Source organism: Vanacampus margaritifer, chromosome 2 (assembly GCF_051991255.1).
Source record: "Vanacampus margaritifer isolate UIUO_Vmar chromosome 2, RoL_Vmar_1.0, whole genome shotgun sequence".
Lineage (NCBI taxonomy): Eukaryota > Metazoa > Chordata > Actinopteri > Syngnathiformes > Syngnathidae > Vanacampus > Vanacampus margaritifer.
The window spans coordinates 35,254,213-35,273,533 of record NC_135433.1 but is presented as its reverse complement, the minus strand read 5'-3'; the positions used below and the strand labels follow the sequence as shown (position 1 = coordinate 35,273,533).

The 19,321-nt window shown below is 39.0% G+C and overlaps 4 protein-coding genes across 7 annotated transcripts; 3 read left to right on the top strand and 1 right to left on the bottom strand.

The window, feature by feature from the left end:
- Positions 1–522: 522 nt before the first annotated feature.
- On the top strand, positions 523–6,067 carry LOC144044051 (D-serine dehydratase). Of its 4 annotated transcripts, none has more exons than XM_077558236.1 (10): positions 523–672; positions 1,019–1,182; positions 1,672–1,801; positions 2,927–3,077; positions 3,146–3,326; positions 3,461–3,579; positions 3,647–3,773; positions 5,079–5,141; positions 5,226–5,331; positions 5,403–6,067. In XM_077558236.1, the coding sequence occupies exons 2-10, from the start codon at positions 1,037–1,039 to the stop codon at positions 5,490–5,492; spliced, it is 1,113 nt and encodes a 370-aa protein (XP_077414362.1). In that variant the 5' UTR covers positions 523–672; positions 1,019–1,036; the 3' UTR covers positions 5,493–6,067. The 4 variants fall into 4 exon arrangements, with proteins under 4 accessions (XP_077414362.1, XP_077414360.1, XP_077414361.1 ...); XM_077558234.1 differs by having other exon boundaries at positions 536–672; positions 996–1,182; XM_077558235.1 differs by lacking the exon at positions 523–672 and adding an exon at positions 677–755 and having other exon boundaries at positions 996–1,182.
- Positions 6,068–6,710: 643 nt separating this feature from the next.
- Positions 6,711–15,318, top strand: orc2 (origin recognition complex, subunit 2). Its single transcript, XM_077558233.1, has 15 exons — positions 6,711–7,634; positions 7,717–7,875; positions 8,282–8,365; positions 8,824–8,913; positions 8,994–9,025; positions 9,110–9,167; positions 10,729–11,042; positions 11,111–11,220; positions 11,876–12,008; positions 12,096–12,192; positions 12,276–12,422; positions 12,497–12,668; positions 13,178–13,239; positions 13,318–13,436; positions 15,005–15,318. The coding sequence occupies exons 1-15, from the start codon at positions 7,565–7,567 to the stop codon at positions 15,086–15,088; spliced, it is 1,731 nt and encodes a 576-aa protein (XP_077414359.1). The 5' UTR covers positions 6,711–7,564; the 3' UTR covers positions 15,089–15,318.
- Positions 15,319–17,204, bottom strand: cfap410 (cilia and flagella associated protein 410). The gene is made up of 7 exons (XM_077558238.1): positions 16,824–17,204; positions 16,725–16,743; positions 16,572–16,618; positions 16,242–16,471; positions 15,997–16,147; positions 15,826–15,913; positions 15,319–15,746 (listed from the first exon to the last, which is right to left on the bottom strand). The coding sequence occupies exons 1-7, from the start codon at positions 16,952–16,954 to the stop codon at positions 15,582–15,584; spliced, it is 831 nt and encodes a 276-aa protein (XP_077414364.1). The 5' UTR covers positions 16,955–17,204; the 3' UTR covers positions 15,319–15,581.
- On the top strand, positions 17,196–18,990 carry rpl37a (ribosomal protein L37a). Its single transcript, XM_077558239.1, has 4 exons — positions 17,196–17,318; positions 17,776–17,904; positions 18,057–18,139; positions 18,826–18,990. The coding sequence occupies exons 1-4, from the start codon at positions 17,316–17,318 to the stop codon at positions 18,887–18,889; spliced, it is 279 nt and encodes a 92-aa protein (XP_077414365.1). The 5' UTR covers positions 17,196–17,315; the 3' UTR covers positions 18,890–18,990.
- Positions 18,991–19,321: the final 331 nt, after the last annotated feature.

Genomic DNA, 19,321 nt, shown 5'->3' with positions numbered 1-19,321 from the left:
CAGTGTCTTTTTTTTTGTTTAAAATGCACGTGTGTTGCTCAGTGTGTGACCCTCACACTGGTGTATGGAAGGTGCGAATATTTGGTGGTGGTTGGAGGGGCCGTAGGTGCACACTGGCAGCCATGCTTCTGTCAGCCTGCCACTGTGTAGCTTATTGCCACCACAGTGTGAGTGTGTGAATAATGTATCCATTCCTTTGTAAAGCGTCTTTGAGTGTCTAGAAAAGTGCTGTATAAATTTGATGCATTATTATTATTATTAAGTACCAAAACATGATAGGTTAGATAAATTGTAGTGTGAATGGTTTTGTGCCCTGGCCTGTTTTTTATTTTGTTCTTCTTATTTTTAAAGTGAATCTGTTACATTTTACTTTTGCGCTTAATTTGTGCTATACTTTATCTTTTTTTTTTTTTTTTAAAGTCCAAACATCTTTACCAAATTGCCACCTTTGATTATACGGTAACCTTTCTTTAGCATATTTTTTCCCCGTCTGTGTTATAACGGCGCGCAAAGAATCTTGGGATATGTATTATCCCGACGATGGACAGTGGATCCAGCGTTCTCGATTGAGGCTAGGCTACATACGAGGAGGATTCACGTTACTCTATTTCGGAATGAGACATAGCCAATAGCCATCGACTCCTGTAAAAGCTTCGACGGCTTGTTTGGCTGGTAAGTAAGGTTAAAGTCCACTGCGTGTGTGGGTGAGTGAGCCAGTCATAGTACAGATTAGAATTTCCATTGGAGTTAAAACGGTGGGTAAAACTGAAGATGTACTTCGACTAATATTATTTGCGCGTGTGCGTGTACGTGTGTATGTGCGTGCGTGTTTAGACAGACAGAAAGTTTGTCATCTGCTTATAGTTTTCGTTATCCTAAATTCAGGTCAATTCAGCGTAAACTGCCACAAATGTAATAAAAGTGTCTAGTCCAGGAATTCATTTTGGGCCAAATATGTGATCTGAAGCCAGTCATGCATCGGAATTTAATTGCAGTGTGTGTTGGGGACGTCATCTAGTGCTTGCTGCCTGCCACTATGGATGGGGAGCCTCTCTCAGCCCTGTGTACTCCTGCTTTGGTGGTCGATGTGGACAAAGTGAAGAAAAATGCCAAGAGGATGATTGAACTGTGTGAGAAGCTTGGAGTTCAGCTTCGCCCTCACATGAAGACTCACAAAACCCTGTACGAGCACACACACGCACACACGCACACAATTCTAGACACTCTTCTCTTATAAAGAAGGAAAAGCCCAGAATGTTCGCTAATGTTTTTTTTAAACAGGCAAACGTGATAATTAATTTATTTGCTGGAAGTGAGCAAATGAAACAAAATATTTGTAAAATAAAATAAATGGCCTGAAACAAAGGGTGCTACACGTGACTTAATGTTTTGTTGCACAATCTTTTGAGCCATTTACTGCCATCGAACTAAACTTGCAAAATGTGTTCTAGAGTCAGAGAGCCTGAGCTCAGCCACGAGTTTATGGGCTAAGAAAAACAAGACATTTGACTCTTTTGAAGAGTCTTGATCAAAATCATATTGAATAGATGACAAACGAGCTGATCATGTACCAACGACTTTGTTTATCTAATGGTGTGCCAGCCTAATTCTCAGTCACATACAGTAGAATATAGGATGCTGACTCGTGTGTGTGTTTTTTCTACCACCTAGTGAGTGTGCTGACATAATGACAGTGGGTTCACGACGGTGCATTGTGGTCTCCACCCTGGCAGAGGCCTATTTTTACTCCGACCATGGATTTGATGACATCCTCTATGCTTATTCTCTTCCTTTTGATAAGGTTCGTCTCCCCCTCTCTTTGAGACATCTCCATTTTATATATTCTATTTCATATCACTTTGCAGGGTCAAAATTGTATACAGATTTTTGCAATTTGTATTTTGTCCATATTTAAAATGTTATTTTTGTCATGCATTTGTTAAGGACTTGTGTGGTCCTTTGTGGCCCTTCAGTAGCCCTGATTTAAAAAAAAAAAAAAAAAAAAAAAAATTTGGCCCCCTTCATTATTTAAGTTGCCCATTCTTGATCTATTACAAACAGCTAAACCTTAGCTTTATAGGAAAATATGTAACATATAAACAAAGATAATGCTGAATGTATGAATTATATGCTGAAATTGTATATGAATATATTAGGGATGTTAGAAAAAAATCGATTCGGCAATATATCGCGATATTACAGCGCGCAATTCTCGAATACATTTTTAAACATCAATTTTTTATGGAAATATTCAACAAAACATCTTACTTGGGGTTAGAATTCACACATTAAGAATGTAAGAATGTTATATTAATCGTAATACAAATCGAATCACTAGGTACTAGGCAATTCACACCCCTAGAATATGTATGTACTTTTAACAGGGTCATTCAAAACTAATTTTAATCTTTTTAAAGGGGAAGTCAACCTTCAACATTTCTTCACAATAATGTTATATGTGACCTCACTAATCTAAACATGACATTCTGATTAATGTTACATTTGTGAAATATGAGTTATGCAGCAAAATCCAATCATTTTTATCCATCTCAGGGGGCGGCCATTTTGCCACTTGCTGTTGACTGAAGATGACATCACAGTTGCTCAGGACTCAGGCAACGACCAATCTGAGCTCACCTGTTTTCTGAAGCTGAGCTGTGATTGGTTGTTTCCACAGTCCTGAACAACAGTGATGTCATCTTCAGTCGACAGCAAGTGGCAAATGGCCATTTGATGATATTGATCAAAACTGCTGGACTTTGCTGCTTTACTCATATTCCACTAACGCAATATCAACCAGAATATCCTATTTAGACTAGTGGGGCTGTATAGACATTTTATTGTCAATAATTTTTTTGGGGGGGTTGACTTCTCTTTAAATCAGATCTGGGATAATCACACACCAATTCTGCTTGTCTTTTGCTAGGTGGAGCGTTGTGCCATCTTGTCAGAGAGACTGGAACTCTTTCAAGTTTTACTCGACCATCCTGATGCTCTGGAGCAGCTCAAAAAGCGACCGCTGAGAGACGGGCGACCATGGCACGTCTGGATGAAACTAGACTGCGGCAACGGGAGAGGTGAGGAGGCAAAAATGACAGGATGGCGCGCCACAGTACTGCATCTTTTACTCTTTCTTCCACTGCAGCTGGCATCCTGCATTCGGAACCCGAGGCGCTCAGACTGGCGCTGGCCATTGCTGAGACGGCAGGTGTGCAGTTAACGGGAGTGTACGCTCACTGTGGGAACACCTACAACTGCAGAGGAGTCCGGGAAATTCAGGCTGTCGCAAAGGAAACTACCAGCTTTACTCTGCAGTTCATGGAAAAGTGAATGAAGAACACCATTTATGGATTTAGGGTTATTCTCAATTCACTTAAAAAAAATTGAGGGAGAGTCTACAAATCAACTATATGAAATGTATTTGATAATATGTATGAAAGAAGTATTTATTTTCTGTCAGGTTAAAGGCTGTTGGCATCAGCTGCAAGTCCAGCATTGGCTCCACACCCTCCTGTAGTCACCCAGTCCAAGACATGGCAAAGCTTAGCGAGGTGCATCCAGGAAATTTTGTCTTCTATGGTATGTTCGTTTACAATAAATGTTGCACCTGCAGTATGTGTAAATGTCATTGCTCAATTACTTCTAGATGTGCAGCAGTCTCTCATTGGCTCATGTGGTGTGGAAGATGTGGCTGTGCGGGTTTTGACAAGGGTCATAGGTCACTGTCCTCACAGGAACCAGATGCTGATTGACTGCGGATGGACAGGGTTAAGGTACGTTCTGAATCCTGGTCCACATTAATACACAAGACATTTTAGTCTAATGGCAAGCAACTAAAGTTATTAATAGGGATGCACCGAAATGAAATTTTTGGGCCGAAACCGGAAATGAGAAAGGCTTGGCCAAAAACCGAAACGCCGAAAAAAAGTTATGCCAATTTCTTATTATCATTGCATTAATTATAATTAATTAAAATGATATTATTATTATAAAACATTTAGGTCTATTCAGCGCGGGCATTTTAACAAAGCACAATATAAATTGAAATGCGTCCACACCACAGACATCAGAGACATGTTGGCGAATGGTACATTAAACAGCGAACGCGGGGTGAGCAACTGAGCAACATTTTCTGGCGGTGCAATTGCACTTTATAGTCAATGTACAGTACTTCGCACCGGCGGGCACGGATGCCGTGCGGATGACGCATTTGTAGGCTATTTGGAGCGGGACGCATTGCGGCGTACATAAAATCGGCACATTCACATATTCACCAACGTTTAAAAATAAATACATTTCTTCGTACCAGCCAATCGGCTTTGGGAGCGGACTGCAAAGTCACACACGGCGTCCTGTACAGATCTGTAGTCACTCGGAGATAGTGGTAAGTGTTTACTTGATTTACTTGATTAAAAACTGTTGATAGCAATAGTGCTAATTAGCTAAAGAATTTAGCACGGCTATTGTGGAACTGTCACTCACCTACGATGCAGGTTGGCGTGGGTTTGCTTCCCTGCCTGGGAGACCATGTTTGTATGTGTGCATGTTTGTGTGAGTGAGTGCAAAAAAAATAAAAATAATAATAATAATAATTTTTAGCACGGCCACCAGAATGCAAGTGAAAAAGCGGAATCGCTCGAGGGGCTCTTATCAAAGAAAAAAAGGAAGGCGCTGCAGGAGAAAGAGTGGCTCGCCTGTAGTGCAGTACTCGGCAGCGCTCTTTTTTTCGATATAGTTTACCAAGCGACCCTCTCCTTCTTTGGTGTGCACAATGAAGCTGCTGGTACTCAAACGCCAGCGAGCAGCAAGGCGGACACTCACTCCTGTGTTTGGTGTTTAATTCAGACACTTGCTTGCAGCGGGTTTTTTTTTTTTACTTGCGTCACCACAACATCCTCTTTCAGCCATATTCTTTCTGCTTGAATTTTATTTCGGCCGATTGCCGAAAATGCTTTTTTTCTGCCATTTTCGAAAATTTGCGGTGGCCAAATATTGGGTGCATCGCTACTATTCAAGTATAGATTCACTTCTCTGCTTTTTTTGTTTGTTTGAATCCCTATTACTGCCCATCACTCAAGTTTGGATGGGGCGGGGAAACTTCCAACAGGATACGCTGTGATCGAAGGGCATCCAAACCTCAAGTAATTACATGTATAATGAATAAATGTCTCATTTACCAAATGAAAACTTGAATATAAATAATGATTTTTTTTTCTTTCATGCAGACTACTGTCCATGACTCAGGAACATGGAAGAGTTGAGCCTATCTCGGGGAAATTGGATTACAGCGTGTACCCTCTGGGCTCTCTGCTCACACTGATTCCATACCATGTTAGTGATGTGAAACTCTGTTTTGTTTCTTTGTCAGTTTTCATCTTAAATGACTCTCTTTGTTTTTGCAGGCATGTGCAACAGCAGTGATGCATCCTGTGTATCATGTGCACTCAGAGGGCATTCTTGTGGGCAAGTGGACACCAACGCGTGGATGGTGAATAGATGTAAATAAAACTCCTGGAATAGTTTATTAATAAGCAAACACACTTGTTAGTAGATAATGTCGTTTTTGTTTACTAACCAACTAATTATGGGATATAATATGTGAAAATTAATCAACATTGCTTTTGAAAAATAATTTTCTTCATTAGTATTTTTATGTGAATATTAGCAGTATGTAAAATGTTATTACAGGCACACTTTCTATCACAGTGCTTAAACATTTGATCATAAGCTTCAGGTATCGATTCTATTGGATATATATGAGTATTTAACAACACGCTGTGTATCGTGATGTTTTTAATGCACCGTCAACTTATATATAGCTCACGTTTGGTTAAAGTCTTATTGATGTTTAGTGGCATCTTCAACTAGGGAAGAGTTCATACAGTGTACAGTATATACCAGTGGTGGGCGGTGTCACACTTAAAATACACACTAATATACTGTACAAGATAATTTATTTTTCTGCTGTCTTTTTACTAGTATTCCCTACATTCATTTCAACATCTTACTTGGTTGCCAACAACATGACAATGATGTCATTAGGGATCAATAAAGTCAACACAGTTGAGATCTGGTCTGAATGATTGACATATTCAGGATTTAAGATTGGAAAAACGTGAGCCAAGGAACATTAACAGCAATGACTTGACAAGAGGCAAGATATTCCCCACCCATGACCAGGGCAGGACTTTCTGGATCTTGTCGGCTTCAAGAATTATTTGGGGTAAAAATGTTGGCGTGCGCCTGCCTAAAATGCAACAACTTTTGGTGCTAAAAAATTATCCCAGTAATCTGAAAATATTTTGTTATCATTAGCTAATTTAACATTGTGTTTATTTGTTTAGTTCTGCACTTGAGTGATGTTATTCTGTCAAAATCCAACTTTTAGCAAAATTGAGTTTAAAGATGTTTTTTCTTAATACAGTACAAGCATTAAAAAAGTTGTTAAATTTAGCATTTTGTGTGAATAGTCGTTGCTCTTCTCCTTTGTACCAAGTCATCAAAACAATTGTATATCATTGAGAGTAAAAGTTCATGTTTACTTTTTAGTTTTGCATAACTAAGTTTCATGGTTTGTACATATTTTTTTTATTAACCCAAATACCTATTTTTCTACTTAAGTTAATACTGATTGGTTAGTGCTTGTACAATTTTAAAGCAAGTTAAGTACCATCGTAATGATTGGCTCAAGTTCTCATCAAATATGAGGCATAGAATTGTATTCATTAAAAAACTGTGTTTATTATTGTAAGCCTTTGGAACATTATGTAGTGTGTTCTTAAATATTGGAAAAGGGGAAAGAAAACTTAAATAATTCAGTTAAAATGTATCGCACATAAGAAAGTTTTCAAATTATATTGTATTGCAAAAGAGTAAAATATCCATCCACCCACTAACTACTGCTTATCCAAGGTCTGGTCGCGGGGGCAGTAGTTTCAGCAAGGAAGCCACTTCTTTCTCCCCAGCCACTTCATCCAGCTCCCCCGAAGGGATCCCAAGGCGCTCCCAGGCCAGCCAAGACACATGGTCACTCCATTGTGTTCTGGGTCGTCTCCAGGGCCTCCTTTTAAATGTGTGATTGTTTTGTCGTTAAAATGAATTTTCAAAAATAGAAACGCTTTATTGTGAGGATGATTAAGATTATATTTAGTTTTTCTTTGCCTTTGAGTTTTACGTTCGCAAGCTTGAAATTGGGGTTCTACGATGTCCGTGCAGCTATGAATGCAGCACACCGAGGTGCATTCTGGGGTATGTTGTTTTAATAACTTGTAGATTCTCATTGGTCAAAATGGGAACTTTGACCTGTCACGTGGTTTAAAACTTCAGCGTGATGGCGCGGAAAGTTGTCATGCCACACTGTTAACGTGCTTTTTCCTACATTGTTGACATTTTCTGCAGGTTTTCATTCATTCTTAGCGGCAGGTTCATCGTCATTGAGCTACTCCTGCCGAAGACGTCTATCAACTGTCGCTCGTTTATGCCAATCGAGTGCACGTCTGCATGTGTTGTGTTATAACGTGATCGACTTATCGCCTTATTGCTGTTCAATTCTATTCCTGGAGTCATGAGTGTGTTGGAGGTGAAGTTCATCGGGGATGGAGATGTCCTGGAGCACATCGTGGACAAGCAGGAGGGTATGTGTGAGCTCTTGTTATTCAAAGGTCGATTTAGTTTGTTCCCGTCGTTGTGATCGAGTGACGTGTTGACATTTTTAAGAGGTGCAAAGCAGTTCTGGCGCTATTCAGAAGATGGTGACGTTCAAGAGCCCGATGGGACGGAGACCCAGAGGCGATGCAGAAGTGAAGGGAGGAGATGAAAATCGCCTCCTTGATGAGCAGAACTACGTTCAAGCTCTTTGTGCAGAAAATGCAGAAGGTAAGGGGGGATGCCACTTAGTGGCAATTTTGAACAGTGAATAATAATTTTTCCATCCATCTATTCATTTTTTCTTACACCACTTAGCTGGGTTTAGTGTTACTGGAGCTAAAGTTCATGCCATCTGACTTTGGGTGAGAGGCAGGTTACACCTATTTCACGCCTATGCACAATTAAGAGTTTTCAACATGACTTAACACTGAAATTCGAACCATAAACTGTGAGGCAGACATGCTAACTATTAATTTAGCTTGCTGCCCTTGTATACACCATTATCAGTTAAAGTGTGTGTGTGTGTGTGCGTACGTGTCTACAGAGACTGGAAATGACAGATTTGTATAATCCAGATTGAGTTTGGAGTTTCTCTAGCACCGTTTACTTAAAATGTGTGTTTTTCTTGTTTAAGATGACGAGGATATGTCCAGAGTTGCAGGATCGTCCATTTTCACTTTTCAGAAAACCAAGCGGGGCCGCAGCATGACCCAGACTGGTGAGTCCATTAATGGTCCTTGATCGCAGTTATGCTTGAATTTTTTTTATAAAGTGGCACACAAGTCTTATTTTTGTTGCATAGGAAGTCTAGTTTGCAAATATTTTGATGCTGATGCATCCCCTCTGTGTCGTAAGTGATCCATCACAACAGCCGTTTGTCCGGTTAAGCCCGCAAATTTAAATTACATTTTAAAAAGTACCGTCTCTTGGCATTGGAAGTGTGTTTGAGCGATGTCTACCATCTAGTGGTAACCACTGTTATTACAGGTTAAAACTGATCAGATGCAGTAAACGTTTTCATTTGTCAAATGTTAATGAAGGACGACTCTGAGTGTGGGTGCATGTAATTATACTCACTCCATCATCCCTAACGGGGTCATTGTCAAATGTTAAAACCTATTAACATTAACTTAAATAACGTATATATTTCTAAAATATGGGGTTTGTTATACATAGCAAATGAGCTGGCACAAACTCCCGGGAAAAGCGTGAGCTTCAGTACAACTCCCAGCATCGAACCCTCCACTCCCACTCGGGCAGGCCGCAGTAAGTCCAGCATCTCCTCGACATGTGAGTCATTATTCTGGTTTTTCACATGTCCTTGAATGCAATCTATCTCTGTGCAGACCGCAAAGGTGAAAACCAAACACCGCAGAGGGTGAGTCTTATATTATTATTTCCTCTGTATTTCATACACTGCTCACAAGTTGTACCATTGTATCACTTGCTTCTTTTCTGACAGCGCAAAAGGGTGCAATTTGTCTCCACAACACCCTACAGGCTGAGAAAGAGAATGTCAAGTAAGTGTTATATTTGATACAGCAGGATAGTGACTTACGAGTGCCCCATCTCGGTCAAATTTATTTGATTATTTTATTGTATTTTTTATTCAGATTTTCTTTCTTTCCTTTTTTTTTTTTAAATGAACGATGATCTCATTTAGGGCCCGGCCAATTAATCTCTTAAAATCTGCAAATAACAGAGTTTTGTTTTGGATATTTTTTTTACATAACAACATTAAGACTTAGATAATGACATTCAAACACCCCCCCCCCCCCCCTCTCCCAAAAAAAAATGCTAAAATAATCAACCGATGTCAGAGTAGAGAGTCAGGCATGTTGCATGGCCATGCCTCAATCACTTCTCTGTTTTAAGATAACTTTAGATTAGAGCAAGTGTTAGGCAACATGGTAGTTTGGGGCATCTTGTCTGAGTCAATTCGGGGTTTGTTGTCACATATGCAAAGAATTGGCCAATGAAAAATGCACCTCTGACAACTCTGTTTACGTATGCCAGAATTGTTCTTCAGATGATGAGTCTGAAGAGTGAGTAAATTAGTTTGACAGGTTTTGTTTCATTGTTCAAAAATGGATTTTCTAGTTGTTGGAACTACAGTATAACCCAGAGGTGGGCATCGAGGGCCGGAGTCCTGCAGGTTTTGCATGTTGCCCCTTCTCCAACACAGCTGATACGTATATGGTCAGCTCATCAGCAAGCTCTGCATAAGCCTGATAACGATCCTGTTGATTGGAATCAGCTTGTGTTGGAAGTGAGAAACCTCCAAAACCAGCAGGAATCCGGCCTTCCAGGACCGAGATTGCCCACCTCTGGTATAACCACAGGTTCAAGTTTCTCGATGAACCATCCGTCCATTTAATCTCAAATTTCCAGTTTAAAGGAAGCAAAACAGGCATTTGAGGCTGAGAGCTATGACCTATATGCTAGCAGTTCCTAAGGATTTAAATCAATTCCATAATATTTTATGCTAAAGTTTGCTCAGTGACTATGGTAAATTTTCAAGATCAATGATAAACAATACCCCCGGCTGTAAAAAGCAAACAAGAACACAGATAATTTTGTCCTTGTTTTATTAGTCGTATTAGTTGCAAAATTCAATGTGACATCTTACCCCACATAGTGTGACAACTTACCCCACTTAGTGTGACAACTTACCCATTGGTGGGGCAACATGTCACATGTTTACTCCCTCTATTTAATGGCTTATAACTGCACTGACACAAAGTATAAAAATGACATGAATACAAAAAATATACCCCAGACTTTGGTCTTTCATTTGGTATACATTTTGTTTGTATATGATGTATTGATTCCAAGAAATATATAAAAGTATAAAACGTGATACAACTAGCCCCTGTCTCCCTACTGCGTAAGTGAAGTGGGGGAAAAAAACAGTTTGTTTAAATTCTAATTTAGAATGCTTTTTTTTGTGGGGTGATGACTGGAGCAGATTACCATAATGGCATTTCCATTCATTTCAGTGGGAAAAGTTGATTTCAGATAGGAATACAAAGGTCTGTTGCTTTGCGTGAACTAAAAATGGAACCTTGATGTTATGTTCAGCTCCGAGCCTGCGATCAGACAGCGACAGTGAGTTTTCACCTTCCGACTCTGGGGAAGAAGAGGATGAAGATGAAGTCATGGTGGACGAAGAGCAGAAAGTCAAGAAAGATAACGACGGGAACAAGACCCCAAGAACGCCTCGTAGAGGTTTATCAGCAGCACTCTACAAGACCCCCGCCAAAAAGAGCAAGAACATTCCTGAACCCGTCAACCAGCCCAGCATGGTTGAGGAATATTTTGAGGCCCATGGCAGCTCAAAAGTCTTAACGTCAGACCGCACACTTGAACGTTTACACACACCTAAATTAGATAGGGTACGACTATTAGATTTGCCATGCCCTCGCTGCTGTGCGAATATAGCAACTATTTGCTTGCCTTACAGGAGACACTTAACCAGATTTTAGAAGGAAGCCCTTCCTGCTACATTCGAGAGATCCAGCACCTCTACAACAAACACAAAAAGCACTTTAGCAAATGGATGCTGCAGTTACAGTAAGTGAGCATTGCTTTTTTTATGGAGGACCAAAAATGCCAAAATAATAAATAAATACATTAATGCATAAATAAATAAAGTGTGGAAAAACGGATATAAAAAATATTATATACAAAAATGACATGCAAGAAAATGAATAAATTAACTAAAGTTAACATAAATACAAAAAATAAAAAGAACATTCAAAAAGTAAAAATAAACAGATAAATGTGGAGATAATTACAAAAATAAATATAATAAAATAAAAATCAATAAAAACACTGCTCTCATATTTATTTCATGCAGCAGATGCTGTCAGTATGAAATGCGTCATGAAATGTTATTCAAATGAGGCGGCGTCTGCAGCATGAAATGAATAATGAGAGCGGAGCATTTTTATTTTTTTGATGTAGTTCTATTTATATATATTTATTTTTGTATTACATTTCCACATTTATTTTAATTTTTTTAATCTCTTGTTTATTTGTACTTTTATTTATTTGTTTATTTTTATTTTATTTTTTTCCATCTATATATATATATTTTTTTAATCCGTATTTATTTTCACTTGAAAAAAAATTTGTTTTTTTTTTAAATTTTTACATTTTTAGTTCTCCATAGTTTTTTCTGTGGTACTTACATTTTGAACTGAATAAAATGAGTGCTTGTCTAAAGGTTGGGATTCAGTGTGCTGCTCTACGGTTTGGGCAGCAAGAAAGATCTGCTGGAGGAATTTCGTTTTTCTCACTTGTCTCAAGAGATTCACCTCGTGATTAATGGCTTCTTCCCTTCCATCACGCTGAAATCTGTGAGTATACACTACGAAAAAAATTCAACAGGAATCTAAGAATCAAAATCTAAATAAGCAACATACGGTACCATTCTGTCTTTGTAGATCTTGACCACTTTGACATGTGAGGTTCTTGAGCACCAGGGGAGTTTTCGAACACCGTCTGACCAGATCCAGTTCATCTCACAAGCTCTTAAAGACAGTGAGTACATTTGTCTTCTCTACTTTCATTTCATCAAAATGTTTACAGTGTTTGTTGGAGTTTAAAGTGCATCCTTGACACAGGACCACAGCTTCATCTTTACGTGTTGATCAATAATATTGACGGACCAATGTTGCGAGGAGAAAAGACCCAGAGTGCCTTGGGGCAGCTGGCATCCCTGCCCAATATTCACTTTGTGGCCACTATTGACCACATCAACGCTCCTCTTGGTTAGTTTTGAGCATTTGAGCTATTCATTTTTTTAACACTCTATCCAGTTTACCAGTTTTCTATATATTCTCAGTGTGGGACCAGTTTAAGCAGAGTCAGTTTAACTGGTTGTGGTGGGAGTGTGTGACATTCAAGCACTACACCGAAGAGACGTCGTATGAAAACTCACTGCTGGTGCAGCAAACGGGTGCTCTGGCGCTGTCTTCCCTTACACACGTTCTCCGCAGCTTGACCCCAAATGCACGGTACCTTTCCTACCTCCATTATGTTTACAACTTGTTTGGAAGCTATTAACTCATTCACTGCCATTGACGGTTATAGACGTCAAATATTCATTTTAACTATTTCTATTAGTTTAACATTTTTTCCACTTTTGTTAGCAAGAATATGAAAAACCTACAATAAAATTTGTGATTAATCGTGAGTTAACTCGTGAAGTCGTGCGCTTACGATTAAAAATTTTAATCGCCTGACGCTCCTAATTTTTAATCATCATCATCAATCAGGTGATATTTTTTTTAATAATAATTAATTATTGACTTCAATAGTTAACTCACGATTAATCATAAATTTTATATGTGTTCTAAATGTGCAATTAAAAAAATGATAGGTTTTCATACTCTTGTTAATAAAAGTGGAAAAAATGTTAAGCTAATAGAAATAGTTCAAATGAATTTTTAACGTCAATAGCCGTCAATGGCAGTGAATGAGTTAATGCTTACACTTTTTTTTTTACTTTTTCTTTTTTTTGCAGAGGAATTTTCAAACTGCTGGTGAAATTTCAACTGGAAAACAAAGACAATCCTTCATACACAGGTACACGCATATTCAATGTTTTGGAAATTTGTTATTAGGATTTTTTGTTAGTATTTTTTTCCCTTTTTTTCTGTGCAGGGTTGTCATTCCAAGATTTTTACCAGCGTTGTCGTGAATCGTTCTTGGTGAATTCTGACCTCACGCTGAGGACTCAACTGACAGAGTTCAGAGACCACAAATTGATACGAACACGCAAGGTAAAGAAAGTCCTATGCTGTGAAAGCCCTGAAGTCCAACACGTACCAATGACATCAAGTGAATGTAACTATTCCACGGTTTATTAATTGTCATAGTTACATCTTAAAATGTAAAAGGGGAAGTCAATCCTAAAATATTCTGTATATAAATTAAGAATTAAAATCCACCTGTTTTAATCCATCTCAGGGGGCGGCCATTTTGCCGCTTGCTGTCGCGTGAAAATGACATCGCAGTGCCTAAGGGCTCAGGTAACGACCAATCATGGCTCACTTGTTTTCTGAGTTTGGTCATGTGACATTCGCAAGCTGTGCCCTGATTGGTTGTTACCTGAGCACTGAGCAACTGTGATGTCATTTCCACTCGACAGCAAGTGGCACTGATTGATATAAACAGGTGGATTTTGCTGCTTAATTCATATTTTACAATATTAAGGGGACGCATAGAACATATTGTAAAGATTTTTTTTTTTTAAACGCTCTCTTTAACCTTCACATAAAGACACACTTTGACTTAGAAGGCTACACGCTTCTTTTATTAACTCATTCACTGCCATTGACGCCAATAGACGTCAAAAATTCATTTGAACTATTTCTATTAGTTTAACATTTTTTTCCACTTTTGTTAACAAGAGTATGAAAACCTAGAAAAACATTTTTATTGCTCATTTAGAATATATATAAATGTTTTTGTTAACTTGTGAAGTAATGCGATTAATTACAATTTAAAAAATCACCTGACACCCTTAATTTTTAATATTTTCTTCTTTAAAAAAAAAATATTTAAAAAAAGAAGAAATTATTAAAAAGAAGGGGCGTCAGGCGATTAAAATTTGTCGCATGACTTCACTAGTTAACTCATGATTTTATATCTCTTCTAAATATACAATTAAAAAAAACGTCTAGGTTTTCATACTCTTGTTAACAAAAGTGGAAAAAAATGTTAAACTAATAGAAATAGTTCAAATGAATTTTTGACGTCTATAGCCGTCAATGGTAGTGAATGAGTTAATAATGTAAACATACATATGTTGCACCGAGCAGCCAGATGTTAGTCAAATTGTTGTGCTATGCTACCACTATTTAGTTACAAGTTCCATCGTCATCATCACTTTACTTCTTTGCCATCAGTGCTACCATTTTGTTTTGGGATACATATAATAAAATGTGCCATTTTGTGCAGTTTAGCGGCGGTTCTAGATTAAGAGGTTTATGGATGCTGAGCTCCCACCCAAGGGAGAGACATTTAACTGTTTTCACACAATTTCATTGCCACAGATGTTTGACTTGGCAGTTATTTAAAAAATAAAATAAATAAAAAAAGCATAACGTGTTTTAGTCATAGGCATCCAATCAGTTAGCTTGTCAGTAGCACCTTACACACACACGACATACAAATAGCTTCTCCCAATTTAAACAGAAGATAGTGGTGCTGACCCTCAAAAAAGAGCTAGAAACACCTATGGTGGAGTTAACGGTTTCGATGCTGACAGAGCTAAAATCATGATTTTGCGTAGTCATATTCATTGAAGAGGCAGAGCAATTCATGTTTACACTATTTAATCGTGCAGGGTGCAGATGGTGTGGAGTACCTGATGGTTGCCGTGAATGCAAGCACACTGTTGGACTACTTGGACAATGAAGAGGGTGACTGAGAAGATCACTTTGAATTGGACTGATTTTTCCACCCCCAAAAAAAACCGGTTGACTAATTTACTGGTTGCACATTCTGTCACCTAACTCGCAATATTGATTTAATTCAGTCCAATTAATTACTACTGGTTAAATTGACTTACTGTATGCCCCATCCATACCTCGTCATTCATTGCTTTGGCGTATGTATGATGTGTGCTGAAAGCAACATGAATAAAATCAACAAAGTGAATACATTGTAATGCATCTCTTTAATTACATAAATAGATTTACCGTTTAATAAAACGTACATTATTTCGTTCTTGCAGGCATTCAAGATACGACAGAAGTCATCATTTGGTTAGTAGAGCACTGAGTGAGGATATTTGAAAGTGTAAACGCATGCAGTAGTGCAAGTTTAGGAAGAACGGGAGTAGGCGTTATGACCCTGTTTGAAGTCACAAATGGTTAATTGTACGTAGTGAGGCTCATGACTCAATACATGCTGTCATTAGTTCAGTGTTGGATGTCAGCAGATTTTGATTGTTGCGGATCTCGAAACGTTTCTAATGAGTCCAGTGTGGAAGTCCTGAGTCGGTTCTGTGTCTCCGTATGCACGATGAGGAGCTCCTCGTGATCCAAGTCCCTCAGAAGAAGCAGCACTGCGTCAAGAGTGTGTGTCTACAATGATGTTGGATTAATTGACAAGATAATAAAAGACACCTTTTGTTATTGGTGTTGCTAGAAAAGAAGAGGCTACCTTTTTCATAGATGATCTGGTTGATTGAGAATGAAGAGAGGGGAACTTGTCTCTGGACAGCGGCATCATCTGCAATTCTTTGACAGTACTGTACGCCAAAAGAAAGCGTGTTTTTTTCTCTCCCTGGTTTATTTTTGTGTTAAGTGTTATATGACACCCTACGGGGCTTACTTGGTTTCCTCCGTATTGTGGCAGAGAGACGCATTCTCTTTCTCTGCATCAGTGAGTCCATTGGTGGAAAGCTGCTGCTGAGCGGTGTTTAATGGAGCACTGATCTCTTCGCCCTTCAAGCGCGCTAACGCGATCTCATCCTCTGTCACTACTGTACATGCAGACAACATGAACTTACACGTGAAAACAGTTATGTGCGATTTTATCAGTTTAAAGCGGCTTAAAATTTTGGGGGGTATACTGACCTTGGTTGTCCAGCTTCTGCAGCCCAGGTAGGCAGCGCAGGACGGTCAGCCGATACTGGCTGGAGTTCTCTCCGCAACAAGGGTTGTCAGCCAACCACAATACTCTGAGACGTATCATCGAGCGCAAATGCCAGAGCTCCGAGAGGGATGCAATCATGTTTCTTCTCAGGTAGAGTTCACACAGGAACAAGCATCCGGCCAGAGGTGCGAGGGATGAGATGCTGTTGACACTAGACAGGGACACCCATGATTCATTTGATATTATAAACTCATGTGATGTGTCATTTAAAAACAAGGATTTGGTGAGGCATGAAAATTGATGTAACCAACCTTAGTGTCAGCACTTCAATGTTTGGCATTTGAGATAGAATAGAAACCTGCGAGAAATGGCACAATTCCAGCTTTAAGGCAATAGTGTCATTGAGTTTTGAAGCAGAAGGCCAAAGGAGTAAATCTGAGGCAGAATGAGGCGTTTGTACTTACATCAGACAGTTTACATCCCCTAAAGAATAAGGTACGTTTATTTTAGCAAGCAAAGACAAACATCGGTGCTATCATGTTATGTCAAATTTAACAACTCACCAGCAGTTCAGTTTCCTCACGCTCTGCAAGTCGGAGGCCTTTGCCTCGGTGAGAACCTGCTTACGTGTTAGCTTCATCATAGACATATTTAGCCACATGTGTCGTGGGTGAAGAACACCTCCCATGAACATAAATAGTCTGTTTACAAGAAACGGACGCGTTGTAAGACAAACATTTTGTCAGCAGGGGAGACGCTAACCTCCTCAACCCCAGAATACGCATGCGCATATCTTCTTAGCGTCCTTAGTTACAGAATAACAAAACATTTACGATATTTAAATCAGTTGGAATATTGGGTAAAACAACTCAAATAAAACGCAACCATGTAAGCCTGTCATCAATTGCATTTCTTTGTTAAAGAAAACTACGGTGTGTATTTTGCGTCATCTTAAAAAAAAAACTCTCATTCCCACAATGCAACATAATCAGCCTTCGTAAATCGCGCCTGCGCGCTACGTGCTTCCTCTTTGGATCTACGCCTCAACTGAAACGATGGTGAGCGAAGTTTCCCTTTCAAAATCCACGTCAATCTAAAGTTTTCAGAAGTCAATATCACTTAGCATTATATCCGAAGGCTCCCCAACAATCTAAACCGTAATATGCCATCCTAAGTTGTGTCACTCAAGCCCCCCGTTGGCAGATAAACGATGCTTTCATGTTCTGTATTACAAATGGCTGCCTCTATGCAAGACCTCTACAGTACCCGGCTGCACTGCTAATTTAGCACGACGGTCCGCTCTAAAACCATGTACAGTACTAGTACAATGTTTGTGTATTTATGAAGTATACTTTATGTATGTCTAAACGCTGGCGCTGTTTAAAAATAAGGTTAGCGAATGTGTATTCGATGTAGTGTAATGTATTGTAGAAGTTGCCACTTCAGTATGTTTAACATGGGTGTCAAACTGCAGATTTCGTGTTATTTATGAATGTATTGTGCAATCCTCCTCAGGCCAAGCGCACCAAGAAGGTCGGGATTGTTGGTAAATATGGCACGCGTTATGGCGCATCGCTGAGAAAGATGGTGAAGAAAATTGAAATCTCCCAGCACTCAAAATACACCTGCTCATTCTGTGGGAAGGTAAGTTTGAGTATATGTGAGGTTTTATAAATGGTTTCATAATGGAAATGATGTACAGTTCCATGGCGGCTTGCATCACTCCAGGGATGTAGTAGGACTGCCCTTAGTTGTATTATAATGTGTTTTCCCCTTCTCCAATATGCTTCACGAAGACCAAGATGAAGAGGAGGGCTGTGGGTATCTGGCACTGCGGATCCTGCATGAAAACAGTGGCTGGAGGAGCCTGGACTTACAAGTAAGTTGATTTGTATCTAATGAAATGTGCTCATCGTGTACAGACAGTAATACTGAACAGTCACTTTTATACATTCGACGTCATGCCCTGGTAATGTCATGGACTATGCAATGGATGCTCTCTGTCGCATTTTTCGCATCTCAGGAGGATGTCATTGTCCTCTGATTTAATCAAACCGACACTGTCGTCCCAATACAAACATACTCAATCTAATTGTCACAATTGATTAAGCAAGTTATCAGACACAAATGGTTAAGTAAGAATATACAGAAATCAAGCTATGATTTTATAAATAATCCAGTTTTTTTTTTAATTGATGCCCTTTTCATGCAATTTTGACAATTGTGAACAGCTATGCAAGCAAAAATCCACCTAAGTTGCTGAATGATGGTTTAGTCAATGGTATGCTATGTTCACAATTGTGCATTTGATGAAAGGTGAACGCATCACTCAGTGTATCCTGAAATGAAAAATGGGCATAGTTGGCGTTTATCAACGTTTCATATTGAATATTAAAATGTAATCTGAAACTGACAATGACCGTCTTTTTGACATTAGAAGTAATCAAAGTTCATATTTTAATTTTATTGTGAATGTGATGGACAGAAATGTTGTGACTCCAGAAGCTTAATGCATTGCCCCAAGTAAAAGTAAAAAATTGTTGTTGTTTTGTTTTTTCCCCACAGCACAACTTCGGCCGTCACAGTCAAATCAGCGATCAGGAGGCTGAAGGAGTTGAAGGAGCAGTAAACTAGTGAGATGTTCACTAGAGGATTTGGGACTTTGTTTTCATAAATGAACCAACCTGGACTTGGCCTCAACATCCAACAATAAAGCTGTCTGGAGTGGAATTCTGTGTCAATGATTATCTTTTTCATTATCATCAATGACATCAAAATGTGCTTTGGTCAGCGATGACTTGTCAGGCAAGCGCCAATGAAGGCAAACATTAAGACCCTGTCCACATTGAAACTCGTTTTAGTGTATGCCTGCAGAAGCTTTTTTTGTTTTTTATAATTAAATCATTTCTATGGTTCGTCTACACCACAGGTGTCAGAGTCCGGTACTCGAGGGCCTTAGTCCTGCATGGTTTTTAGGTTTTTCTACTCCCAACACGCCTGATTCAATGATTAAGATCATTATCAGGCTCCTTCAGAGATTGCTGATGAGCTTAAATATGAA

Excerpts from the sequence above, each read along its gene's own strand:
- LOC144044051 (XM_077558236.1), top strand. The coding sequence starts at position 1,037 with ATGGATGGGGAGCCTCTCTCAGCCCTGTGTACTCCTGCTTTGGTGGTC. Across the intron at positions 1,802-2,926 it reads ATTCTCTTCCTTTTGATAAG|GTGGAGCGTTGTGCCATCTT; the intron begins GTTCGTCTCCCC and ends GTCTTTTGCTAG. Across the intron at positions 3,580-3,646 it reads AGGAAATTTTGTCTTCTATG|ATGTGCAGCAGTCTCTCATT; the intron begins GTATGTTCGTTT and ends AATTACTTCTAG.
- orc2 (XM_077558233.1), top strand. The coding sequence starts at position 7,565 with ATGAGTGTGTTGGAGGTGAAGTTCATCGGGGATGGAGATGTCCTGGAG. Across the intron at positions 9,026-9,109 it reads AAAACCAAACACCGCAGAGG|CGCAAAAGGGTGCAATTTGT; the intron begins GTGAGTCTTATA and ends CTTTTCTGACAG. Across the intron at positions 13,437-15,004 it reads AATTGATACGAACACGCAAG|GGTGCAGATGGTGTGGAGTA; the intron begins GTAAAGAAAGTC and ends TTAATCGTGCAG.
- cfap410 (XM_077558238.1), bottom strand. The coding sequence starts at position 16,954 with ATGTTCATGGGAGGTGTTCTTCACCCACGACACATGTGGCTAAATATG. Across the intron at positions 16,148-16,241 it reads GCAGAAGCTGGACAACCAAG|TAGTGACAGAGGATGAGATC; the intron begins GTCAGTATACCC and ends CTGCATGTACAG. Across the intron at positions 15,914-15,996 it reads CACAATACGGAGGAAACCAA|TACTGTCAAAGAATTGCAGA; the intron begins GTAAGCCCCGTA and ends TTTGGCGTACAG.
- rpl37a (XM_077558239.1), top strand. Across the intron at positions 17,905-18,056 it reads CCTGCTCATTCTGTGGGAAG|ACCAAGATGAAGAGGAGGGC; the intron begins GTAAGTTTGAGT and ends TGCTTCACGAAG. Across the intron at positions 18,140-18,825 it reads GGAGGAGCCTGGACTTACAA|CACAACTTCGGCCGTCACAG; the intron begins GTAAGTTGATTT and ends TTTTCCCCACAG.